This window comes from Physeter macrocephalus, chromosome 4 (assembly GCF_002837175.3).
Source record: "Physeter macrocephalus isolate SW-GA chromosome 4, ASM283717v5, whole genome shotgun sequence".
Lineage (NCBI taxonomy): Eukaryota > Metazoa > Chordata > Mammalia > Artiodactyla > Physeteridae > Physeter > Physeter macrocephalus.
The window spans coordinates 74776243-74788655 of NC_041217.1; the positions used below are offsets into that span (position 1 = coordinate 74776243).

Genomic DNA, 12413 nt, shown 5'->3' on the forward strand with positions numbered 1-12413 from the left:
AGCTGGTTCTGCCTCCATCCTCCGCGTTGCGTTCTGGGAGTTGTAGGCGCCGCCAAAATAAAAGGGACGTTTGGAGCGGTGGGGCGGTGTTGGGGGAGAGGCGAGATAACGTGAAAAAGAGGGTCCCGCCTCCACCTGCCCTGCCGTTCAGGTTTTCTGGTGGGGTTCCCTGCCGACAGGATCTAAGAGAAGCTGTGGAGGAACCTTTGAAAGTTCTGTGGCTATGTCTGTTCCAGCATCAGCATTTTTAAAAAGTGATGGGATGACTAGTGACTTTCCAGCTCACTCTGTTCCCCATGGCACTTTGTTCATCAAACTACTAAGCCCTTATGCCCCTGAATTGCATTTGTTAGTGTATCTATCTTTCCCACTGCATTAAGGCAGGAAAGGTGGCAATCTCTGCTATCCCTGAGTCCACTACATAGCCTGACACATGGTAGGAATGCAGAAAAAGTTTGACGAATCAGTAATTTTAACTAATCTCCCAAAGAATGGGAGACAACCTAGTCAACAGTTTTGGTTTCTTAATATTAAAAAATGCCTTGGCTGGGAATTTCCTGTCAGTCAGTGGTTAGGACTCTGCACTTCCACTGCAGAGGGCACGGGTTCCATCCCTGATCAGGGAAGTAAGATCCCACATGCCACCGCGCGGCCAAAAATAAAATAAACAAATAAAGGCCTTGGCTTACCTCACCCCCCCCACACACATATCAAAGTAAAACCGGAAATTCCAAGTCTCTATCTTGAAGGAAGTGGGGAAAGGAGCGCGGGGGCGGGGGGGGGGGGACCAAGGCATGACTACAGAGATGGTAGATAGTAGATGGAGATGGCAAGTGTGTTGTAGATATTACCTAAATGTTGGTAAAGTTTTAACGGATATGTTCAAAAGTTATTGGTAACCATCACAGCTGGTATGAGTTAAATCTCTGTATCACTAGAGAAAAAAAAAAAACCAAAACCTGTCACTGCAACCATAGACAGGATAGTAGACAGGAAAGGGAAGAAAAATAAGAAAGCACAGAAAAATAATTAGTGACAAGTTCAAACATAAACAAAATATTTTTAAAACAAGACAAGAATTACATTTTTTTGAAAAGGAGCTACACGATGTAGAGAACTTGGAAGGGAACAAAATAAAGTCTGCCCTTGTGGAGCTTGTATTCTATGGGGAAGGCAGATAATAAATCAATAAGTAAATATATTGTCAAATGATAAAACTAGGATGGATGTGTTTTCTTTTTTATATAAACAGAATATTAGGGAAGACTTACAGTTGAAAAGAGACCTGAAGGATACCTGGGGGAAAGAGAAAGTGCAAATGCCCTGAGGCAAGAGTGTACTTAAGACCGTGAAGGCTGGAGTAGAGGGAGAGAGAGAGAAGAAATGAGGCCAGAGAGGCAAAGGGAGTGGAAAGGTTGAATCATGTACAGTCGCAAAGATTATTTTAAGGACTCTGAGATAGGAGCTGTTGGAAATTTTCAGAAGAGGATCACTCTGGCTGCTGCATTGAACACAGACTGTAGGGGAAAAGAACAGGATATAGACCAGTTAGCAGACTACTTCAGTGATCAGGTATGCTGGTGGCTTATTGTAGGGTGGTAACAAGACGTGAAAATAGTGACATATGGATGGATTTTGAGTATGTCATACGATACAAAACTTTTGCCAGTTTTTTTGTTGGAGGATGTAAGAAACGGGAGTGTTAAGGAAAACACTAGAGTTGATTCTAAGCAACTAGAAGAATGGAGGCACTATTTCTGAAGATGGGCTAGGAAGGGCAGGAACCAGAAATTTAGCTTTGGGCACGTTAGATTTAAGATGCCTATTAGAAACCTAAATGGAGATGTCAAGTAAATGGGTAGATATAAGAGTCTGCAGTTCAGAAAAAAGATCTGGGCTGGAGATAGAAATTTGGGAGTTTTTAGCTGATCATGAAGTGACAGGGGTGTTTGACAAATTATACAGGGCCTTTAAAACTTTAAAACATTACCTAGGGAGTGAATGTAGACTAAAAGAAGGGGGCCCATGGCTGAGTCCTGGACATTTCAACATTTAGAGGTTAGAGGGGAAAGGAGGAACCAGAAAAGAGGATGGAGATGGAGCAGTGCAGCACCTTGGTAAGGACCACCGGGAGAAAACACATAGTATCCCAGAAGCTAAATGAAGAAAATATTTCAAAGAGTAATAAACTTTCAGATGCTGCTGACATGTCAAGTAAGATGAGGACTGATATATTTAGCAACACTGAGGTCATCAGTGACCTTAATAAAAGATGTTTCGGTTGGGTGGTCGGGGTAAAAACCTGGAGTGAGTACAAGAGAGATTGGGGTCAAAAAAAACTATCTGTAAAAATTCACTTCGGGACTTCCCTGGTGGTCCAGTGGTTAGGACTCCGCACTTTCACTGACGAGGGCACGGGTTCGATCCCTGGTCAGGGAACTAAGATCCCACAAGCCGCACAGCGCAGCCAAAAAAAATTCATTTGTAAGACAATTGGCTAACATTGACCACTGACTGGGTATTATTAAGGAATTATCAATTTTTAAAGGCATGATAATGTTATGTTTAAAAAGAGCCCTTATCTCGAGTTATATATTGAGGTATTTATGCATGAACGGATATGATGTCTGGGATTTATTTTAACTTAACCCTTTGGAGGTGCAGAGAGAAAGGAGGGGTGGGGTAGAAAGTATACATAAAACAGATTGGCCTTATTTATGTTGACAATTACTGAAGCTGGGTGATGCATACATGTCAGTTTCCTATACTCTACTTTTGGTTTGGAAATTTCCATAATAAAAAAGGAGAAATTAGAAATAGCTCATGCTTTTTAATGAACTTTTAAGAAATAATTTTACAGATGATATTGAACTGTTTTTGTGTCTTTGAAAAACTAAAGAATGAACAGATTTTTTTTTTTTTTTTAAACAAGACGTCCCTTTATTTATTTATTTATTTTTGGCTGTGCCATGCAGCTTGTGATATCTTAGTTCCCCAACCAGGGATCAAACCCGGGCCCCCTGCAGTGGAAGCGCAGAGTCCTAAACCTGGACCACCAGGGAATTCCCAAGAATGAAAAGGATAATCTGAAATCTATTTTAACTGGCTAATCTTTGTTTAAAGAGTGAATGAGACTCCAACTGCGGTGAATAACTTTCAGAATAGCTGAGATTGACATGCTTAAGAGTAAAACATTAGACCAGGATTTCCAGCTTTATAATCCTATGGTTTTGATTTCCCTCATTTTTGGAACAGGCCCTACTTGCATCTGAACACAGATGGCAGGGTACAGCTGTAGAATAAGTAGTAGCTGCTACCCACCACTAGAGGGACCCTCTGACCATCTAGTGCACCCACTCAGCAGCTGCCTGAGTATGTTGAAGAGTGACGAAGTATGCAAAAGCTTTAAGTTTCATTAGGTAGCTTTTAAGTTTCATTAGGTCCCATTTGTTTATTTTTATTTCCATTTCTCTAGAAGGTGGGTCAAAAAGGATCTTCCTGTGATTTATGTCATAGAGTGTTCTGCCTATGTTTTCCTCTAAGAGTTTTATAGTGTCTGGCCTTACATTTAGGTCTTTAATCCATTTTGAGTTTATTTTTGTGTATGGTGTTAGGGAGTGTTCTAATTTCATTCTTTTACATGTAGCTGTCCAGTTTTCCCAGCACCACTTATTGAAGAGGCTGTCTTTTCTCCATTGTATATTCTTGCCTCCTTTATCAAAAATAAGGTGACCATATGTGCGTGGGTTTATCTCTGGGCTTTCTATCCTGTTCCATTGATCTATATTTCTGTTTTTGTGCCAGTATCATACTGTCTTGATTACTGTAGCTTTGTAGTATAGTCTGAAGTCAGGGAGCCTGATTCCTCCAGCTCCATTTTTCTTTCTCAAAATTGCTTTGGCTATTCAGGGTCAGTTTTTGCACAGCAAAGGAAAACATAAATAAGATGAAAAGACAACCCTCAGAATGGGAGAAAATATTTGCAAATGAAGCAACTGACAGGATTAATCTCCAAAATTTACGAACAGCTCATGCAGCTCAATATAAAAAAAACAAACAACCCAATCCAAAAATGGGCAGAAGACCTAAACAGACATTTCTCCAAAGAAATCTATATTGCCAACAAACATGTGAAAGGATGTTCAACATCACTAATCATTAGAGAAATGCAAATCAAAACTACAATGAGATTATCAACTCACACCAGTCAGAATGGCCATCATCAAAAAATCTACAAACAATAAATGGAGAGGGTGTGGAAAAAAGGGAACCCTCTTGCACAGTTGCTAGGAATGTAAATTGATACAGCCACTATGGAGAACAGTATGGAGGTTCCTTAAAAAACTAAAAATAAAACTACCATATGACCCAGCGATCCCAATACTGGGCATATACTGTGAGAAAACCATAATTCACAAAGAGACATGTACTACCATGTTCATTGCAGCACTATTTACAATAGCCAGGACATGGAAGTGTCCATCGACAGATGAATGGATAAAGAAGTTGTGGCACACATATACAATGGAATGTTGCTCAGCCATAAAAAGAAACAAAATTGAGTTATTTGTAGTGAGGTGGATGGACCTAGAGTCTGTCATACAGAGTGAAGTAAGTCAGAAAGAGAAAAACAAATACCATATGCTAACATATATATATGGAATCTAAAAAAAAAATGGTTATGAAGAACCTAGGGGCAGGACAGGAATAAAGATGCAGACTTTAACTAGAGAATGGACCTGAGGACAGTGGGAGGGGGCAGGGTAAGCTGGGACAAAGTGAGAGAGTGGCATGGACATATACACACTACCAAATGTAAAATCGAAAAGCTAGTGGGAAGCAGCCGCATAGCACCGGAGATCAGCTCGGTGCTTTGTGACCACCTAGAGGGGTGGGATAGGGAGGGTGGGAGGGAGGGAGATGCAAGAAGAGATATGGGGATATATGTATAGCTGATTCACTTTGTTATAAAGCAGAAACTAACACACCATTGTAAAGCAATTATACTCCAATAAAGATTTTTTTTTTCTTTTTTTTAAAAGAGTGACGAGGTAAGGGTAGCAGAAAGATCATTTTTTCCCTACCACATGTTCAGATTCAATTCCTTTTTGGGAAAAAGTATTCTCCTTCCCCAGCCTAAAGGAAGGCTGAGCCTGTGGCTTAAACTCAAATTCAAAACTTTGAGAATACCCAATTCCTCCTTTATTCCAATTACTTGTTCTGTCATAAAGTTGTTTTCCTTTTTATTACCATCACAATTCTCTCCCTTCCTTTCCAGTTGATACCACCATCATCCTAGACGCACATCACCTCACACCTAAATTATTACAATCTAAACTGTCTGCTTTTTCTATCCACTGTGATAGAACTTTGTCAACAGATTAGTTTCGGAATTTTGTTTTGATCATGTCCCACTTAGGGACAAAAACGTTCTATGCTTCCCCATTGCCTACACTTTAAAATAAAAATCCCTCAGCTTGTATCAGTCAGGGTTTCCAGTGTTGCCTCCACCTATACTTATTCCAATATTCTCACTCAGGTCTCCCTCCACCATTGCTTTCACCATGATCTCTTCCTTGTTCTCTAAAACAGATCATTCTCATACCTCTAGGCCCTTGTGCTCAAGTGAAACTTTCCCCAACACTTCAGGCCAATAACCTCTCATCTTCTTCGACCTTTATACTCTGTATCACTCTTTCAGAGAACTGAAATCCTTAACTGTATCACATCTAACATGTTGTTTTTGTGTGCCCATATGTGTTCTCCTCCTGGACACTATAAACCCTTGAAGGTCAATTACTTCTTTTGACCTTCAACTGTCCAGTGCATTCATGGCTCTTGCTCATTAGCTGCTGCATAAATATTTGTAGAATGACCTTAACAAGGTGGGGAATAGTGGTGTGGAAAGGAACATTATTTAGTTTCTCTCCAAATCTCCCCCACCGCCTTAGATCATCCCTTTTTGTCTATTTTCCCATTCCAGTAAAATAGCCTAAGCTAAACCTCACAGAAGAGAAAAACATAGCTGAGGAAAGCAGTCTCTATGCTTTTCTAGGAGTGACAGACACCCTGGGGCCAGGTCAAGGGAAGGAAAGGCAGAGAATCTTAGGGCCAACCAATCTCAAGCTTGCTTTTCCCACTGTCCCTCTCCTTTCCTCCTAAACCTGAGTAAAATTTTGAGCTACGGATCCCCAAATCCCTAGGAAACAGACCCACGTTAATTCCCTTCCTATTCATCCACAGCTTTTCCGTGTCAAGTTTAAGTTGTTAAGATGGAGGAGGTGACCAGAAGGTAATGAATGAAGCCATTTCTCTCAGCCTGAGTTAGACTGAAACTGGAGTGAGGGAAACTGGAAAGGATGCATTTGTTCAGGGTAACATGAACAAAACTGAGCCTGAGGTAGGAGGGTGGAGCAGATGGTATATGAAAAAGAACCAGGAAGAAGCAAGAAGTCTAAATAACTGATCAAAGTTTAATACATTAAAACCAGGTATTTATCACTTTTATATTGTATTTGCCATTTCTGAACAATACAAAGTAGAGGCAAATAGTGACACTTCATAAAAATGTTGATTCCCCATTCCCTTCCCCAAGACCCAGCCTCCCTCAAATATTCCCTCCCACCCCCTACAGAACTCTGTCCTGAATAAAACACTTAAATACATCATAAATAGTAAATTATGAAAAAAAAATAGCAAGAATTGTTTCTTTTCTTCTTGTAAAAAAGAACATGGCAGCAAAGACAGGCAGCCAGAAACTGGCTGGGGGTGTCTAATATAGACAGTTACTCGGGGTATGAGCTAACCTACTATCAAGGCAGGGTGGGATGGAGAGGGGACAGGATGGGGATTCAACAATCTGCCTGAGATGCCAGGCCCCCTTCTTCCCCTGACAGGGGTAGGAGGATCAGATGGAGAACATGGGGAGTAGAGGGATTACACAGACCCTGTCTCCACGTTCTCTGCATGAAGAGAGGTGGCAGGGCATGTGGCACAGCAATGACCTCACTAAGGCAAGAATCTGCTGGCTCTCCATGAGTTTAAGAGAATATTCTCTAGCCTCACAGTTATGAACTACCTGTTAAACAGACACAGGTGTCCCCTTCTCCATCTCAGCTCCACGAACAGCAGAACGCTGTTGGAAAAGGTGGTAAGAGCAAGGAAGAAATCTCCTTTGGAGAAGAATCTAAAATTCATTTGATAAGTCTTCATATTTAGAAAAACAAGCAGAATACATTTCAAATTGCAAAACAGTAATAATCATTATGGCCTGGCCGTGAGTAGGGTCCTGCCTAGGAAGGGTTCTAACCTTTTAGCCCTATGACTGCCCCACTGTTTAACAAAAGGGGTAAAGATTACCCCATGTCCCACTCTCTCCATTCCTTCAGCTTTCAGAAATTCATTAAGAGAGGAGGAGTTAAAGAGGAGCTGCTCCTGGCAGAGCAGCTTCTGTTTCTCAAACACCAGGGCTCTTCTGAGGGAACCCTATGAATACGCATCTCTCCAATACTTATGGAGTTTTGATCTGAAACTGTCTGGCTTGAAATTGTGTGCTATTTTTCTTTTCCTTTTTTAAGGAACCAAAAGAAGAAGGCTGGGAGGTGGTTAAACACCCTTACCTCCAAAAAAACCTTTACAAAGATTACAGGGGTCTTCTTCCACAGAAAAACAGCTAAGGTCGGGATAATGTACCAGCCAGTCTGTCCTGAGGAAATTAAGAGTCCAGCTCCTGGTGAAAGGTAGATAAGGGGGAAGAAAACCACCAAGTCCAGCAACCCCACTTCCAACAGGAAGAATGGGGGTTTGAAAACAATTCAGTTGTGGAAGCAAGGCTGGCTAGTAGAAAACTTGTGCCACCCAGCTCAGGAGTAGAGAGGATGCTGCTGTCCTCAACTGTCCGAGGCACCAATGCCCATTCATGAGGAAGGGGAAGTAGAAGAGGTTCTTCTTCAGGGAGGAGACGGAGAGCTCCCTTAGCCTCCATTACACTTTTTTTGATGACCAAGAAAAAGAAAACTCAGCATTGCTGGGTCAAGGGCTGACATCTTGGGATCACAGAGATGGTAGAATCTTGCTCCAGGTCTTCCGAGGATTTTTGTTCACTGAAAAGGGAAAGGGTTTAAAGTTAAGGATGTGCAGTATGAGATTAGGAGGCAGGAAAGGAATTCAAGTTTCCTTCTAGTTCAGTCTCAGCTTCCAAGTACAAGGTATCAGAAACAAAAATTTTAAAAAGATTTAGGGGGGCACCCAGTCCCCCTAACCCTGCCAATTACATTGTTGCTCCACTCCATCAGTGATACTCTTTATATCCTTCCAAAGCATCCACCTCCCCCACATCCCAGACACTTACATGGATGAACTCTGACTCTGGAATTTCATGCTTTTCCAAGAGGGTTGAGCTAACAGGAGGGGGAAAAAAATGGAGGCAGAAAGAAGAATTAGTAAATAAATGAGAAAAGGGACTCTCAGGTCAAATCTCATACTGCTTCTCCATTTCATTGGGAATCAATTTAGGATTCAAAAAGAAGGGGCTAAGAAGCTACTAGATTTGGAAGCACATTGTTTTAATTAACTATTTACTTTCTTGTCTTGACTTCCATAAAATATTTCCTAACACCCTCCTCTACCTTCTTCAGTCCCCAAGTGTGGTAGGCACCCAATGAACACTGCCGCCTGATAGTCATGCCACTGTGTAATTTTCTCCTCTTGAGTGTGGGCTGAACTTAGTGACTTTCTTCTAGTGAACAGAATGCACCACAGGAGATGTAAAGTCAATTTTGAGATTAGGCTACAAAAAGACTATAGCTTCCTCTTGGGCACCTGCTCTCTCACTTGTCTGCTCTGAGGAAGCTAGCTGCCATGCAGTGAGCTGCCTTATGGAAAGGACCATGTGACAAGGAACTGAGGGAACTGGCCAACAGCCAACAAAGAACTGAGCCCTTAGCCCAATAGCCTACAAGAAACTGAATCCTGCCAACAACCACATAGATAAGCTTGGAAGCTGATCCTCCCCTGGGCGAGCCTTCAGATGAGACCACACTGCTGGCTAGTAGCTTCACTGTAACCTCCTGAGAGACTTTAAGCCAAAGGCACCCAGCTAAGCCACACCCAGATTCTTAAGCTACATTAAATCTGAGATAATAATGTTTGTTGTTTTTAGCTGCTAAAATTTGGGGTAATTTGTCACACAATAGATAATATATATTTTTGTACCTGGAAGTGAAGTGCTGCTGTAATAAAAATCTAAAATGTGGAAGTGGCTTTGGAAAAGGGAACTGGGTTTGAGGACAGTTTTAGTGAAAGTTTAAAAGTGCCCTGAATGTACTGTAGAATTCTGGACTTTAAGGGGATTGCCAGTAAGGGCTTAAAGTGAAAAAAATCTTATTAAAAATTGAAGGAAAGGGGATCTTTGCAATGTAGTGGAACAAAGTTTAGCAACAATGTCATCTACAGTTATTCGAAAAGTAGAATACGTGCCTAATGAACTGGGTGATCTGGCTAAGGAGATTTCTAAACCAAGTGCTGAAGGTGCCACCTGGTTTCTTCTTAATGCTTATAGTTAAAATATGAGAGAAGAAAAATAAGTTCAGGGAAGGACTATTAAACAAAAAGAAGCCAAGACTTGATGGTTTTGAAAATTCTAAGCCTCTCCAGATAGCAAATAATACTAAAATTAAGAAATGGATAAAATCTAAGGCACTGCCAGGAAAATGTGGTCTACAGATGAAGCCAAGGGTATGACTGTAAAACATCTGTTAAGAACTCAAAGTACTATTCAGTCATACAAAAGGCGATTCAAAAGATTAAGGGTATGTCTCTCAGATCCTCTCAACTTAACAGGATCTCTAAGAAGCATAGAGCTTGTATCAAGAAGGTATTTGTGGACTGTGGCTTCTGTCTAATAGCGTGAATCCCAGTGAGATTCATAGGAGGCCCACAAAATCTTTCAGGGTATTATAGCAGCAGAAACATTGTCCTGCTTGGATTAAAAGGGACAGAAATAGTACACAATGAAAAGAGACCACTGGATCCCCAAAATCCTGGCAAGAAGCAGGCTGAGAAAATTACTCAGCTGCAAACACATTCTAGTTTTCATGAAAAAGGAAGACTCAGAAGGCAAAACTAAGAGTCCAAAAGGTAGAGCCAAGAGCCACGAATTATTCTCATGCTTTGAGACCTGATAAAAGAAACTCCAACATTTGCTGGATTTTAGACTAGCTATGGATCAGACTCCTCTGTGCCTCCCATTCTCCCTTTTTTATACAGGAATGTGTAAAGAGATTATCTATTGTTTGTCTCATCATTGTATGCTGGGTGTGTGGGGAGAAGATAGCCTGTCTCTTTAGTTTCACAGGTCCACAGTGATCGCTGCTTCCTGATACACTCTTAGGTAATTCATTCTTCAAGTGTGGGCTAGATTAAGTGCCTAGAATGCAGAATAGGAGATCTGGTTATGAAAGACTGTGGCTTCTGCTTAGGTGCATGCACTGTCACTTGCTCATGCTAAGGGAAGCGAGCTGCCATGTTCTTAGTCGTCCTATGGAGGGGCTCATGTGGCAAAGAACTGAGGGAGGCCCCCAGAAAACAGCCAGCAAGAAACTAAGACCCTCAGTCCAGCGGCTCACCAGAAACTGAATCTTGTCAAAAAACAAATAAATGAGCTTAGAAGTGAAGCCTCTCAGTTGAGCCTTCAGATGAGCCTAGCCCTGGACAAAGAGCTTCACTATCATGAAAGACCTTGAGCCAGAGGACCCAGTTAAGCTGCATCCAGATTTCTAACTCACAGAAACTATGATATATGTTTGTTATTTTAAGTCACTAAGTTCTGGGGTAATATATTATGATGTAATAGATGATTAACACACCAAAAACAAAATTAAATCACAATCTTTACACTGGATCCTTTTGAAAGGTTAACTGTTCACTGTCTTCAGTGCCTGGGAATCTTTCCAGCCTTAAATCCTAAGCTAAGAATTCTCACTTAACTCACCAGGAGATGAAGCATTAGTTGGGGTATTTTGATTGAATACCAGAAAAGTCTGTACATAAAGACGTCCCACCACCCCCTAAAAACGCAGAGATGTTGATACACTTTTCCAAATCACTAAAGATGAGCTCTTAGGAAGATGAACATGCAAAAATCTAGTGAAGAGCAAAAGACAAACAATAGTCTCTGGAAAAAACAGAATTATGGAGGTTCTCAAGGACCTGAAGAAAGAGATGAGAAGATTACATGGAGAAAGGGGCCAAGGAACCAACCTTGTAGTTAGCATTTGCAAAGTCTCTCCAACTACAGGTGAGAAATAGGGGTCAGGAATAGTCGAGACCTCACTGATTTTCTCTAAAGGTGGAGTCTGAGGTAAAACATCAGGACGACCGAAGTGGACGCCTGGAAAAAAGAAAGGGGAAGAAAATCAATAAATAAAAAAGAAGAGAAAAGGGGGTGGGGAAAATATAGGAAAAAATATGTAGCAACTTGGATTTTCGTGGACAGGAACGGGGAGTAGAGGTCCTAAGCAGACAAGGACTCAGAAGGAAGGGAGGGAGTGCCCCATCACACGGGGACCCCAACCCTGGCGCTGACCTGGCTCCACTTCCGCCTTTGTTGTCACTTGTGCCTTGTGTTCCCCAGAGACCGATGGCTGGTAAGTTATGCAGGAGTTGCCGCTGGGGCCTGCTCGCCGAGAGAAAGATGAGCCAGACCGAAACTTTTTGGAAGGAGAGGGCTTCACTTTAAAAGGGAAAGAGAGAGCCTACTTAGCACCTACCTCAGAAACTGTCACCAAGACATAGATACAACTTGCTAGCGTCCCCAACACAAACCCAAAGTTGTTCCTCTGCAAAGCAGGAAAAGGGATTAATGTCAACAAAGATGGGCTCTATGAACTACTCTTCAGAGGAGGGGGCATCTCAGTCCACTTCACTTTGGAAAAGAAGCAGAGAACCTAGAGGAAAGGAGACACATATCTCTCCCCTCCTACATGCAACCTCAATGGCTTTGCTTCCGCCTGATGACATGTCTCCTATTCTGTAATTCCTTTGTTCTTTAATAGTATCCTTCAGTTAAACCAGACAAAGATGACCCTTTCACTCTATATCCCTGTAGCACTTACACACACAGCACGATGGTGATACTTTACACTTGTTTATATATCACTTTGAAAAGACTTCGAAAGGATTTTTCCATGTTTCTTAAGACTGTTTGGTATGCCTAAGTCCGCTCTGCCTCACCGAGGGACAACTGATGCCTATGATGAGGAGATAGAGATGGGAAGGAGGAGCTGGAATTTGCCAGTGGCAGCAGCGTGAAAGGTTTGGAAAGAAGAACATTGGCACTTCCCAACCAAGAAAGTTGAGGGAAGAGACTAAGAACACCTGCTAAGCAGAAATGAGTAAGTGCTTCTCCAACCTTT

General features: G+C 41.6%; 1 protein-coding gene across 6 annotated transcripts in view; it reads right to left on the bottom strand.

The window, feature by feature from the left end:
• Window positions 1–6453: 6453 nt before the first annotated feature.
• The window catches only part of PIP5K1A (phosphatidylinositol-4-phosphate 5-kinase type 1 alpha), a 38064-nt gene continuing 32104 nt past the window's right edge, over window positions 6454–12413 (bottom strand). For 2 of the 6 annotated variants that reach the window (XM_007130458.3, XM_007130459.3), the window contains 4 exons: window positions 11585–11731; window positions 11260–11389; window positions 8351–8399; window positions 6454–8102 (listed from right to left, as the gene is read on the bottom strand). In XM_007130458.3, the coding sequence (XP_007130520.1) occupies window positions 8100–8102; window positions 8351–8399; window positions 11260–11389; window positions 11585–11731 (329 nt within the window). In that variant the 3' untranslated portion in view covers window positions 6454–8099. Of the gene's footprint in view, window positions 8400–11259; window positions 11390–11584; window positions 11732–12413 lie in introns of those variants that run through there. The other 4 variants (XM_028488837.2, XM_028488838.2, XM_007130461.4 and 1 more) reach the window with 3 other exon arrangements.